At 40.2% G+C, this 14,689-nt stretch overlaps 1 protein-coding gene across 3 annotated transcripts; it reads right to left on the reverse strand.

Moving 5' to 3' along the window:
- Positions 1-4,184: 4,184 nt before the first annotated feature.
- slc6a1a (solute carrier family 6 member 1a) lies at positions 4,185-13,374 on the reverse strand. 3 transcript variants are annotated; one of them, XM_040008244.1, is made up of 15 exons: positions 13,068-13,374; positions 11,664-12,047; positions 11,333-11,464; positions 11,059-11,159; positions 10,801-10,910; positions 10,511-10,643; positions 9,725-9,859; positions 9,528-9,631; positions 8,760-8,884; positions 8,465-8,577; positions 7,667-7,798; positions 7,335-7,437; positions 6,940-7,040; positions 6,609-6,776; positions 4,185-6,463 (listed from the first exon to the last, which is right to left on the reverse strand). In XM_040008244.1, the coding sequence occupies exons 2-15, from the start codon at positions 11,893-11,895 to the stop codon at positions 6,020-6,022; spliced, it is 2,133 nt and encodes a 710-aa protein (XP_039864178.1). In that variant the 5' UTR covers positions 11,896-12,047; positions 13,068-13,374; the 3' UTR covers positions 4,185-6,019. The 3 variants fall into 3 exon arrangements, with proteins under 3 accessions (XP_039864178.1, XP_039864180.1, XP_039864179.1); XM_040008246.1 differs by lacking the exon at positions 13,068-13,374 and adding an exon at positions 12,716-13,038; XM_040008245.1 differs by lacking the exon at positions 13,068-13,374 and adding an exon at positions 12,524-12,692.
- Between the last annotated feature and the right edge of the window lie 1,315 nt (positions 13,375-14,689).

Consider the following 14,689-nt stretch of genomic DNA (forward strand, 5'->3'; position numbering starts at 1 on the left):
ACACACATGCATATACATGCATATCTATTTTATGCAGAAATTACTGTATAAATAAAGACATAATATCCATGTATTACTATGCAAAAAATGCAGTTGTGATAGAAAAAAAGATGCATGAACGTGCAGCGCTGCAAGTCAGTGTGGGTTAAGATCCTGGAGATTAGCTTCACAGTAATGAAATTCAGTGGAACACAGGGTATGTTTCCTCTCTTGTCATTTTTGTGTAAGGGCAGGAAAACAAATAACTCCATTTGATGCTGGAAGAGTTTTTCATTTGTCAGCTATTATCAAAGTCCCACAGCAAAAACTCCAGAATAAAGAGGCCCAGGGTAGATCACAGGCCCATTTGGGTAGGGAATCCAGGAGAAAGCCATTAGAGGAGCTTCACTGGAGAACTAGCATTTCCTCCCACTGGCTTCACATCAGACCACAAGATTGTGCACAGCACCCACTGTGCGTGACATCCACGCACAGCAACATGTGAACTGGGAAATGTTTAGCACGAACTATTCAGTTTTGAAAATTAGGCTTCTCTAAAAATAGTTAACATTAGAATACAGTCGTTCAGATTTTCTAACATTTTCAGAATACTTAAATATATACATCTGTATATATTTAGATACACACACACGCATTTGGAATTTAGAGTACTTCACATTTCTAGAATGGGAACGATAGAAAAGATTGCTGTTTGGTAGATATTTTTCTGCACCCTGATTTTTTCCCTCAGTGTTTCACTTTGCATATTCCTCGTCCTGATTTGCATTCAGTTTTTGACCCAGGCAGTAATCTACAGTGACTCCCCCATAAGCCTCTGGCACATTGGGGAGATGTTATAAGCTGTGACAAAAGACGAGAAGCACTAGAGCAAACTGAAGGTAGCAGGGGATAGTCTCCTGATTAGCTGAACGTGTCCCTAAATTCACTCTCACTTATAGAGATTCATATTAATCATAGCTGCTTTTTTGAAGTCTTCCTTCAGTCAAAGTGCTTTCCACTGTTTGGGTTACACTTTAAACTACTTTTTTTTAATATTATTATCAGAGGTGATGGCTTTTGTTGCACAAATATACAGAAGAGAAATTCACCAGTATAAATATTTACCTTAGACACCATGTTGGGCAAAGATGTTTCTTTGCATTGTAATATTATAGGTTTATGAGCTGCTACAGAAGCAATTCAAGGGTCGGCATGAGTTCCAGAGAAATAGGATTTGTTCATTCAAACTTTCAGATATTTTACAGGACACTTAAAAATCTCTAGTGATATGTAAGACAGGTTAACCATTTTGACCTAGCCTCCAGAGCATCTGTACCAAAACTGCATGCTCTGTTTGCCTCTGAGCTTTGAGCTATGAAACATTCGCTGTGTCATGAGAACAAATAATGAAACGGCAAAATCTTTGGGAATCCACCATTTCAGATGTCTCAGAGTGTGTCCATCTTTCCCAGGTGCAGTGCATAAATGCATGCTTAGTATGCAAGCAGCAGTGCAGCTTGCGTGCATGGGCAAAATGAGACGTTGGATCCTTAAAAGTAAATTGCTAAACAAGTTCATTTTAGCAAGGTTCATATTCATATTGAGAAAATGGAGCCCGATTAGCATACGTGCAGAGAGGCTTTGCATGCTTGACATCCTCTCAGCCCCTCTGCTGGAAATAGCCATGCACACAACATCCTCTGATTACATTGATATGTAGATTCATGCATCTGCAAAGATTAGTTATTCATTAATGTATTTGCTGTGAATTCTCGTGTGAGTGTACCTCAGCCAGGAGTCTGGGGCAAGCCAAATGCATCTAAGGAAAAATGTCACAAATGATCACACAAAATCCACAGAAAAAAAAATGCAGGTTCAGTGACCCCACAATAGAATAAATCCATATGGGCGCTGTGATTAAGAAAATCCTTTGGCACTGGGGTTAAAAACAGAGGAAGTATAAACATAATTATCAGCCTTTTCATCTTCAACGCAGAATTGTTTTTTCTTGCTCAAAGTGGGCTATGAGGATTAATCATTGCCGTCTGTGTGAGTTTATAAGCGGTAGCGTTCTGTCATCCTTTCATAAAAGCATCATGGATCACCAGTTTTCTTCTTCAGTGTCCTCTCTTGCAGCCACACTGCAAGCACTTTTTAACTTTAAAAATAGGCTCACGACAGAGAGTGCCAAGGAATGCTAAATAACAAACAATGTCCCCTTGCTCAGATCTGTCCACAAAATGGAGCCGATCAGCACAGAGACACCGTGCTCCACATGACAAAATAAAAAAAAAAAAAAAAAAATACTATCATGTCTTTAAATGCTGTCTACTTCAAATAATGTGTGCAGTATTCTTCAAAACCCCTTTAAATACGGAGTCACAGAGGGTCGTACAGTGTCGTCCTCACTAGACTTTGGCGGCGTTTCCTTTATCTGCTTGTTAAGACCAAAAAGAGAAAATTGCCTGATTAGCAGGGAGAATAATTAAGAAGAGGCTGTTTAGGGAGTCAGCACCAATTTATTCATCAGAGGAAGAAATGCTAAAATAGATGTTATGCTGAAACAGGAAGAACACAGATGAGCTGTTAGTGCTCTATAGACAGATCTATGCACAAGTGGCCACCACAATGAAAATTTGTGACCTAATCAAAATCTTATTGAGTCATATTTTTAATCATATATATATTTTTGGTGAAATAGATTCGACAGAGGGATCATTTTTCTAGATGTCACAATGATGAAGTCACCTGAAGTGGCAATATGGCCGAGATTCCTTTGCAAAAGATGGAAAAAAGAGGAAAAAAGTCAAAAAATAGTTCAACTGCTATGTTGGAAAACAAAAATGTCTCGATTTTGGACCATAGCCATAACCCCACCCTAACACAAAAATCCCATTGTTTTGTCTTTTTTCTTTTTTTTAAACATTTTGCTGGAAGCATTGGTAATGCAATAAAACATTATAAAGTTATATCTGTCACTGGGGAAACTGCAGAAATTGCCTGCCCTAACCAAAAGCTAATTGTGTTCTGCTAGATTGCGCCTAACTAATAAAGAGCTTCTTCTTCCTGTCCTCCTCTGCCAAAAAATGATGATGCACCTCTCTTTTGGACAGAAGACATCAGTTTGGGTTGTCTCAGTGGTGACTGGTTTTGATAGGTAATGATGTTAAATTGCACAACTGGGAATAAAGGAGGCTACTAAGTCATCCATCAGTGGCTAGTTTATATGAGCTGCGATTAGAGGCATTATTCAAAGCCTAGTCCACTCAAACAGATAGCTTTCTATCCCTGACCTGCCTCTTTTTCTCTCTTTGCTCTCTCGCTCTCTTTCTTACACACACACATGCACACACGCGCACATGCCCACATGCACAGTTTGCCATGAGCTACTACAGGGGACAAGTCATTCTTTTATCCACGGCGAGTCATTGTTGTGGTGTCAGCTGGTGCCGTCTCTTTTATCACACTGGAAGCTAATGGAAGCAGCAACTGTGGTAGGTGGGGGAGAAGATGCAGGCGCGCGCGCGCACACACGTGCACATAGATACACAAGGAGCCGTAAGAGGTTGGGGAGATGGGGCGGGTGGGGACGCCAGGCCCCGGGGCAAGAGTTGTTTTGTGGTGATGTTTTTCTTGTTTGCTGAGGCCTCTCTATCAGCTTGTGTTTTTGACACTCAGTAAACCACAAGGAAGGGCTTCAGTCAATTTCGCTCTTGATGTGTAATTGCTTTTTATTTACTTTTTAACTGTAATGATGTTTAATTTTACCCACATGATAGAGTTAAACTGGATGTCATCTTCAGCCAAAGCTACAGAAGCAGCTATTTTACATGTCCCACCTGGTCTCATTCTAAAAGAACAAAAGATGAATGCAGCTACACAACACTTCAAGCCCCCCCCCACCAAATCCATCCATGTAATTTTATTGGTTTCACACTTTCTTATATCTTTTGACTAGAAATGCTCTAAGGACAGGGTTTATTTACAAGCGAGGGAACAAGAGCCAATTACTGCAGGAAGAGTCAGTGCAGGATGTTTTTATTTTTTTTTATTTTTTTGATAGGATATTTGGAGTTGACCTAATTTTCTGGTAACAGTGTTACCAGAACCACTATTTCTTTCTGCTTGTTTAAAAAACAAAAGCTATAAGGGACATATGCCAGGCATGTGTTGTATTTATATTTTCTATAACTCTTTATTTTTTTCAGTCTTTTTCTGTTTGTAGAACATAACAATCGTGCTTTATCATGTGACACCATTTAGATACATATCATGTTTATATTATGTTTTACATTAGGCAGTGAGACAGTTAAAAATATACAAAACAATATTGTTTTTTACTAGACATAGGTTCTATTATTAATATAATCGTCAGCATCTTCATTGTCATCATCATCATCATCATCATCATTTCGTATATTTCTGTAAGATATGTGCTTTAGCTTCTGTGATCAAAATATTATTGCAGAAAACAGCAACTCAGTTTTTTCAACATTTAGACAATAACTTCCAATGTATTACAGACATTCACAGTTACATGTTTTACACAGTACAGTTTTACAACAAACTTCCAGAGAAAACTGTGGTAGATTAACTTTATACAAAATTCACAGGACATGAACTGTAGCCATTTCACATTTTCGCTCAGTTGTTTTGCTTTTCAAAGTAAACATGTGCTGTTCAACCAGATGCCTTTCATAGTAGCTGCCATAGAAGCAAACTAACATTGTCTTGACACACCATGGCAAAACTCTGGTAAAATTAAAGCTTATGCTTTTTCGGTTGTAAAGCAAAGACAACATCAACAAAAAGAGAAACAGACCACTTGCTTAATGGCCTGCGCTTATACACCTACATATGTATTGCTGAATACATATTGATCAAACTATATTTGATCAAGACACACAAAGAAAAAAAACATGACTGTACTTAAACACAGAGTTGGTCCAGTTTTTTTTTGTGCTAGCATACAAAGTGCTATTTTGTACTTCTGCCCAGTCATGTAAACAGACTATGGCTTAGTTGGAATTGGTGTACTGGCTTAAGGCCTACTCTGTTTCTCTTCTTTTGTTTGTCAGGAGACATTTCAGCAGTATTTCACTGATGTTCCTGAGGAAAGCATGCAAAACGTAAACAGGATTGACTGTCAGCATTAAGGGATAGTCGATGTTTGTAAATCGCTTTTCGAACCCTGTGCTTTTTATTATTATCATCATCACTATTATTATTATTGTACTTCTTTGTACCCTGTGCTTTACCAACCGAATACTTAATAGCATAGTTTTTGCTTTTGTCTGCCTATTGATTTTGGTCCTCCATCACAACACATATAGTATAAAACATCCTAAAAATAATTCTAAAAATGTTTTGATCACATAAAAGTTTTCTCTCTTTTTTTCACTGAAAAAATGAAGGAAAAATAACAGTCTCTCTCACACACATAATCTTTTGCAACAAATACTGGATCGCTCCAGAGCTCCTTAACATGAACTTCTTATTGGCATTGTGCTTACTCAGAGCTCCCCGTTTGCCGTGTGGCCATGTTTTACCTCACAGAGAGCAACATTTGGAAAAGAGACAACTGTGTGAGGTTTAGAAAACATCCACAAAAAAAAAAAAAAAAGGAAAATTGACGCCATCCTTTGCACTCTTCAATGATGTCAATTTTGTTCACTACTTCATCTACTATATTCACACGGAATTTACTTGATTCATGAAGATATTCAACAAATCTCTAATCTATATCTCTAAGTTTTTTTTTCTTTTCTCACAGTATTACACAGTATGTTTACATTTTTTTTTACCCAGAATTATGCTTGTATTTGTGGACACTAACAGTCTTTGATATTGTTTTCGGAATGCAAACCAACAATAAGACATCGTTGGCTTGGTTTTACAAATGCAGAAAAAAATTAAACATGGTTTGAAAATCTGTTTTGATCACATATTGCCCCTGGAGGTAGGTGAATCAATTATAATCTTGGAAGTCCTTTGTAATGTTCTCTTTTGTCTACATGCTCCATGAGGGTTTCTTTGTTGTCTACACGTTGGCCTCGGCATTGGTCAGGTTAGAGGTCGGGCTTGTTGGGTTCGGGGGGCTGACGGGCTCTGGTGGGCTAGTTGGGTTGGGTGGTGGGCTGGTTGGGCTAACTGTTGTGGTGGGTGGTGGGTTAGCGGGACCAGTTGCGGTAGTGGTGGTGGTGGTGATAGTGGTGGAAGGACTTGTCACAGGATTCACAGGGCTAGAGGCGCTGGCTGGATTAGCTGGTGGAGGGGCAGCAGGTGTCACTGGGCTGGTTGAGTTGACAGGAGCTGGACTGGTGGGGCTGGCGGTGTTCGCAGGAGCCGGGTTGGCAGGGCTGGCAGCACTGGTTGGATTGGCAGGGCTGGACAGGTTAGCGGTGTTGGTTTCCACTTGCTGCTCCGGTCCATTTTCCTGAGGTCGCCTGACAACTGCAGGTGGCTGAAGCATTATCCGAAGTCGCTGGGAGCAGAACACGTGGTGAAAATAATTACATAAGAGAAAGAAGATACTAGGTTACAGAGTGAAGCTAAAAACCTACAAATAAAAGCTGGCAAAATCTGTGCTGTTTACCCAGTGACCCAACAACAGATGATTTCCTTCTTACCTCTTTGTAAGTGCCCTTCAGCCCGAGATACATGTAGATCATATATCCTGGTATGAGAATCATGGAGGACAGCGCCATGAGCCAGCCTACTCCCTGACCCCAGCTTGGGAACACATAGTCTCCCATTGTGAGAGGAACCATTTGTACGGCGCTGAACAAGAACACCCCCTGTGGGAGACATGAAACCCTTTATGCATCCTGACACCACTGACTACAGGCAGCACTGTCTTAGGCTGACATGGCTGCAGGCAGGTAATATTGACTTTATTTATTGTTTCATTTTTCATGTCGTGACTTTAGATGTACTGTTCTGTTAGTTCGGAGGACTCACTGCGACAATGAGAGGGGTGAATACAACCCAGCACAACTTCCACCATATGCAAGGCTTGTAGCCAATCATCTCCTGGATGTTGTCATAGAACTTGTTCACACCTGCGAGACAAATGAATCTATGATCAAAATATTCATATCCAATTTATTTCAATTTGCCCCTGGTCTGCCATGCATGATGATGAGGATGGTGGGGTGGAACACATGAGTGCTCGTGACCTTGAGGCTGAACGTCGCTTGAAGTTGTGCAAATATCTCTGGATGCACCTGAGGCTTTCAGCCTTTCACATATTAGATTTTTTTTTTTTTTTTGCAAACCTATTTTAAAATTGTAAAAAAAAAAAAAGAAGCTTATTTTGTTTCTCTTATGTTTAATGGAACATTCCCGATACACACCGTAGCACCAGGATATGGAGATGCATTCAAAGAAGACCAAGAACAGCAGGGACATTCCACTGGCAGAGTAGTAGTCGAACAGTTTGAACACATAGATTCCTCCCTGGTTACAGAGAAATTGATAGGTGTTATTGAAAACTTTATGTTAAATATACTCTAGTGCTGTAATCAATTTAAGCCACTGATTAAAATATAAATTGCCTTTTGCATAGTACATAGATGCACATGTTTTACTTGTATCTTTTAATAATTTTTCTCCTTTCTTTCACTGATTTGTTTAACGTAACGCCATGAATAGTCAGTGGTAATATGAGAAAGATGCCCTGCTGTACCTGCGTGATGTTTGAAAGTCCAATCACATAGGACACCAGACAGACAACCGCGATGAAGAGCTCTCGTCTACCTCTAAGAACTCTGGGAAACTCATCCACCAGAGCAGTGATGAAGCCTTCAACAGTGCAGAACTGAAGGACAGAGTCATAGAAACAGCATTAGGGATAAATATGAATACTAGCACTTTTTTTGCACTTTGCTGCTTTTATATTCTTTAATGTGGGTGTTTTTAAAAGAACGGATTTCTGCGTTTTGCAGAGATTTGCAGTTATGTAGCAAAACGCATTCTTTAACAGAGAACCTTTATTTAACTGGTTAGACTAACAAAGAACCGCAGTGTGCAGCAAACCATGGGACAAAATCACTAATGTAATCTTCTGAATGACCAAGCATTCACTTCTTGGATGCCATTTTGGTAATAGCTCTTGTATGCAAAAGCACTGTTGATATGACATTTAGAATAGGGTTAAAATTAGTCTTTTACTTTGAAGTGCTGATGCTCATGGGCACTGTGTAACTGCATATATGGTGTTCAAATTTCTCTAGCTTTATTCAAACTGAGCTATCATATATTAAGAGAAAAAACACACGCACACGTAAAGGGACCTGCAGGCAAATGGAGGTGATAAAGTTGCATTAAAAATACTTGACAGCCAATGTCAAAGCCCAGCTATATCTGTCCACAAGAAGCAAATTGCATGCTTATCATGCAGAGAGCAGGGGTGAGCTGCATGATATGTACCTGCATTTAAAATATTTAGGTCAGCCCATGAGCAGATCATTTCCAAGCCCCTTACCTGGCTGTCTATTCCCAGCATGAGCAGCATGGAGAAGAACAGAATGGCCCAGAGAGGGGAGACGGGCAATTGGGTTACAGCCTCCGGATAGGCCAGAAAAGCTAAGCCAGGACCTGGTTGGAAAACAGGAAAAATCATATTTCGTCAGGGTTCCTCTCACAGTATTCTGATAACGACATGCATACATATTCACACAGAAGTGTTGACTGATGCTGTTCATCAGTGAGCATCAATGACAGTGCAGCTTTTTTGTGCAGACGCAGAATCATTACAGAAGAAAACAATCTGTAGTTACCTGAAGCTGCTACATCAGCGATGGGTCTCTTTGTCACATGTGACATGAAGCCAACAATGGAGAAGATTACAAAGCCAGCAAACATGCTGGTACACGAGTTGATGCAGCACACAATGATGGAGTCTCTGGGGAGAGGAAATGTAAAATACAGCTTGTGTCAAAGACTTAAATTGACTAACTCTTGTGCTTCTTAACTGATCTTCTCTGAAAAACCTCAAAATGAGGTCATCATTGTTACCTGTTCCTTTTCATTGTAGTGTTTTATATATATATGCAATATTTCTTAATTGTGAATGATATAAATATATTTCCATTCAAAACCTCACATCAAACATGACCATTGTCACATTTTTATAGATATAGATGTTGTAGAAAGCTAGATCCGTTTGAATCAAGGGCTCAAAATGCACAAAATGAATGCAACTATTTTTATGTAACTGATTGTTTATGTGACCCAGAACCATGGGGCTGCTGGAGAAAACAGGCTTTGCAATAATAGTACTTTTTTTTCCTCCAGCACACACACCAACAGAAAGAAGCTGCCTTAGATTTTTATTATATTCATGCCAGGAACTGACATTTATAACCTCCTTTTAAAAGCTTCTACCGAGTAAGATCGAATTGGATTAAGTTATCTTATAAAGTAGCAACAATTTAATTACTTCTATCTTCAGGTATTGCAATTTACTCTCATATATTAAATTCAGCAGCAGTCTTTGTCGTTGTCTCAAAGATTACATCCTGTTCATGAATCATCACCAGTCTTACCTGTAAACATTATTATTGAAAGGGTTATAACTGCCTAGAGCTATAAGTGACCCCAATCCCAATCCGTAGGAAAAAAAGATCTGGGTAGCTGCATCGAGCCATACCTGAAAAAAGGAGAAAATAACTGCATGAGGCCGTCGTTTGCTCACTCAGGCATGCAGTACATGGGTATGAATCATGTAATAATATGTCATTACCTCAGATTCTTTGAGCTTTTCAAAGTCAGGGGTGATATAGAACAAAATTCCTTCTCTAGCTCCAGGTAGAGTCACCCCACGGATGAAGAGAATAAACAGCATGAAGTAAGGATATGTGGCTGAGAAGTAAACGACCTGAAAATGTAAGACCGTTATCAGCGGGGTAACATCGCTGCATTTTAACAATATATATGATCCATAGATTTATACATTTTCATGAGATCTGTAAAGTTTCTGTAGCTTTTCCGAACAACAACAACAACAACAAAAAAGCAAATAAAACTTCACTTACAGCTGGCCTGTTTGTCTCTCTGAATTTCTCACACATCGTAAGATATGTGTGTGCAAAGCATGGGGCGATGGGGGATGGGATATTTTGTGACCAAACCAAATATTATTTTCCATGGTCATGTGATAAACCACACTTTCAAAATGTGGCACCCCAAGAGAGGGAATCTGCCCCAAGTAAAGGGAAAAGATAAAGCCAGATTCTTGCAAGTGGCTGTTTGTTGCTCTACCTATCACAAATCCACATGCAGGATAGAGGAAGTGTCAGGAGAAGCAGAATTAGGGGAGCCACCATAAGGCAGAGCAGGATTAGTGAACATGAGTTTATGCTAACTCCTCTCCTATTTTGAAACAAATCTGGACGATACTGATTGCAATTTGAATGATTGATGAGCTGATATTAAAGTGATTAATATTGCATAGCTCACATAGTGTTCCACTTTGGGAATCAGCATAGCATCAGAGGTCTTGGGTAACCAAATCTATCAAACATCTTACCTTTCCTGTCCAGCCAACCCCTTTCCAAATACAGAAGTACACGAGGACCCAGGCAATAGCTAGCGTTATTGCCAGTGGCACTCGAAGCTGGCCTGGTTTCTCCAAGCCATCAGTCATTTGATGCATGTTGCGCCTATAAGTCAGAGGAAGCAACAATAAGACTATTATACACACACAGGGAAATAACCATGCAGCAGAGGAGGCTGTCTTTTATGTAGCTCGGGGAAGCATGCAGGACAGTTTAAAGCGCTGCTGTTGTGAAAAGCAAGAGAAAGCAGTCAATATCTTACTCCCAAAACTCCACCACTGCACTGGTGAGATTGGTGGTGTCTGCAATGCTGTAGTTTGTATAACATCTCTCTGTGTTCCATTCATTGTGACATGAGCTCCATGGAAGATCCTGAAAAATAGAAATTTGCGATTTCTTTCTCCATGACAAATTTAGGGATTACCAGTTTCTTGCAGATATTGCAGGCTACATTCCCAATGAACAACCTTGCTCTTATCTTTCCTTCAGCTTTAAATGAAACACACTGTATAATACTTACAGTGGTGAAGGAGTTGTACAGGTAGTAAATGGCCCAAGCAATGATTATAATGTAGTAAATGTTGAGCCAGAAGGACAGAACAGCCGCTGCAAGGCCCACACCTGTCACAGAAAAATGAATTAGCCACTATACAACTATTATTGGATTTGAGTGTGGCCTCCACATATAGTGATGGCCATACTTATTTCTTATAAGCATCAACATCATAAATATTCATGCTTTTTTCATCAAAGTAAATATTTTCTGGTTACCTATAAATATTCTGTTCATATACCTTTAAACATAGGAGCCAGTTTCCACACACCAAGCCCTCCAATTGATGTGTATTGACCGAGGGAGCATTCCAACAGGAACAAGGGGACCCCAGCAAATATAAGGGTCAAAAAATAGGGAATTAAGAAGGCCCCTGGATGGACAAAAGGAGATTACGTTATGCACTTACGAGTTAGCAATTTTAGGCTAAAATTGCCTAGAGTAAATTAATTACATGGCGATGATTTAATTATTTTTATGTTATCAGCACGATCACTTTGGTCAGCTCGACTATGTGTATCATAGAACTGAATGATACATGCAGTTAAATTAGCTGTGAAAATAATCTTTACCTCCACCGTTTTTTCCACAGAGATAGGGAAATCTCCACACGTTTCCCAGTCCAATTGCATAACCCACACACGACAGAAGAAAATCAAATTTCCCCCTCCATGTTTCTCTATCAGGCACCTCCTTTTTCTGCTTTTCGGGTTTCACGTCCAGTGACTTGGGTTTGTCATTATTAGTGGCCACCTCATTCAGTTCTGTGACTTGTCCATCCGTTTTGGTGCCGTTCGTCGCCATGTCTCTGGATTTGGCAGAGGTCCTGGCAGTCGGACGGGAGGCTTCAGCACCAGTCCACGTAGACAGCAGCTTCGCGGTTTTTCGACCTAACCCCTGGACCAAATGTCTGGAGATGAAGCCTGTGCGCACAAGGCTCGTCAGTCGTCGTTAACCTGTAATAGAGTAGGCTAATTGATTGTCTCTTCAAGGGAGCGCAGAAAAAGTGGTTATTTAATAAGCAAATATGGACATGTTATACTCCCGGCAGGTGTAATAAAAGAATGGAAATCAAATATAAACACTGTTTATCTCTGATGTATGAATATGAAAACGCAGACTAGCGAACCTCCCGATCATTTGGCACCCTGAAGAAAAAATTTCCATTTATGTCAGACTCAACAAACAACAAAAACCATCGAGGGCAAAGTCATGCTGACTTGCCCCAGAACTAAAACACAGACGGTAGATTGCACATAAATTAACAGCATTCAAAGCCAGACCAGCAGACATGGAAGCCTAAACAATGTTTGCAATTAATTATCCAGCAAATATTATTAAAAGATACCGAAAAAAATATTTATAAAAAAAAGCAAACAAACTTGGAGACAAATTACAGGATCCAAAACATACACATAAGCGCAAGACGCACCGTAGCGATAGCAAATAGCCTATGAGATTTAAGCACAGCGAAGTCCACCAATTACCACCTACAGATTCTTAACAGTTAACCACGTAAAGAGCTGAAAGCAGCAGGGATACAAAATAAACCTCTCAAACAAACTCGAATGCAAAACGCATTGTAGGGACAAAGGGATCTCCAATGCGTAAAAGCTTTACGCACCAGGCTGCACAAATTCCTACCCCAATCTACCCGAATAATTGAGAACCTTGCGCGTTATTAAACGCACGAAATCGCGTCCTCTCCACACTTGCAACATCCAAATGACTGGCATGCAGCAATCAATACACCATTTAATTGGATACAGCGCGTAGGTTCAGAGATCATCGTGCAATTTACATGAATACCAGCTACATGTCGCTAGCCCCATTCACAGTTTAATCATTATCACATGATAAGAAAAATAATATAAATAAAAATAATAACCATGCTTTAACCAGCCTCGTTTGTATAGGTGTTCAAACACGTACACACGCACAGACAGACGCAAGAATTCAGCACCCAGTTTACTCACAGTCAATCTGTGATCTGTGCCGCCGAGGATACGCTGCCTGCCACAAATCTCGGAACGAGGTATCCGTAGATTCCTCCTGTGGGTGAAGTTGTAAACTCCCAATATTTCTTGAAACATAAATAGATTTTACTTCCATTAAAAGACTTAAAGGGACCATGCAGCATTAGAGGGGTCCAAGCAGGAGCTGTCCAGCGGGGAGCAGTGCTGAAGACCAGGAGGATGAAGAGGAGGAGGAGGAGGAGGAGGAGGCTGAATCAACACGGGCAGCAGCCGCTTCGCCTTGTGCGACTAACATCAACAACCAGAGACTCAACTCCCATCTACACAGCCTCAATGTCATCTCAAAGTCGCCCCCCCCCCACTCATCCTCCTCATCCTCATCTATAGGCTGCACTGACATCGCACTTGCAGCCTGTTTGTTTTTATTATTTCAAACGATTTCCTCCTTTACATTTTAATTAATGCTGTCAAACAGGTAATCACATTTTTTCCTTTTTGACTATTATCCCCCCCAAACAAGAAGAGCAACTTTGTAAAACACTGGCTGAAATAAAGATTTCCCATTCACAATTATTCCTCATTTTAAAAGCGATAAACTGCGATTATTTCAGGGGCTTAAAAAAGAATTTTATTCAGGTGCCAAAATGAGATTTTGGGATCTTCTGCTCCTGGCTACACAAAAGATGACCCCCCCTCCCTCCACATTCAGATGCACACGAAAGACACCCCCCCCCCGCACTAATAAATCGAGGTGCAAAATGGAAACATATGGGGGCTAATATAAGCAACATTATCTGCTCCAAACGCGTGTATTTGGAAGGGGAGGCCAGTTACCGGCTGTCTGCAAATCTGGCAAATTGTGATAAAGGGAGCCCGTCAATAAAGGGAGGGAACATTGGCTGGTTGTCTAACTCTGCCTGTAATCGTCCAAAGCCCGACGTCTTCCACAAATGGGGGGATGATATGAGAAGAATAAACACGTGGACTATAAGCTCGCAATTAAAAAAGAAAGACTGAAAAAGAAAAAGGAAAAGGAAAACACTTAAAGATTAAAAAAAATGGTTTGGGGGAACTATTAAACACGTGGAACAGCGAAGAATGGATCCACTCGTAGTAGGTTTTTAATTTTTCTTTATTCTTGCTTCTAAAGTAAACCTTCTGGAAGTAGAAGACAAGAACGAAACATCTTTGTGGAACAGCTTGTGAATTTAAAGTGCAAAGGTAAGTAAATTACATAAATATAGGCCCACTTGTTAGATTTACTTCAATTTTAGGAACAACTTTGTTTTCTTTAGCTTAGCTATTTTTCTTGCGTGATCAGTGATTTCACGTTGGCTTATCCTGCCTGTCATTTGAGTAACTTGAAGGCTTTGTAGTTTGCCTCCATGCTTGTAGTTTGCTTTCATACTCCACACGTGCTGACTGCTAACACTTAGTTCCCTGCTGCAGAATTTGAAAAATGTTTTATGTGACAGAGCTGAGGTGGAGGGAATACAAGCTGACTGTGGAGCAAACTGCTGGAAATGCTCTGGCAGAGAGATCAGGAGCAGAGACTCCAGTGTGAATGTTCCTATCACAGGCTGAGAGGGCACCAGATGGCAAACCAATGAGGGGTGAACTAA

The sequence above is a fragment of the Simochromis diagramma genome, unplaced genomic scaffold, assembly GCF_900408965.1.
Source record: "Simochromis diagramma unplaced genomic scaffold, fSimDia1.1 OVJJ01000545.1, whole genome shotgun sequence".
NCBI lineage: Eukaryota > Metazoa > Chordata > Actinopteri > Cichliformes > Cichlidae > Simochromis > Simochromis diagramma.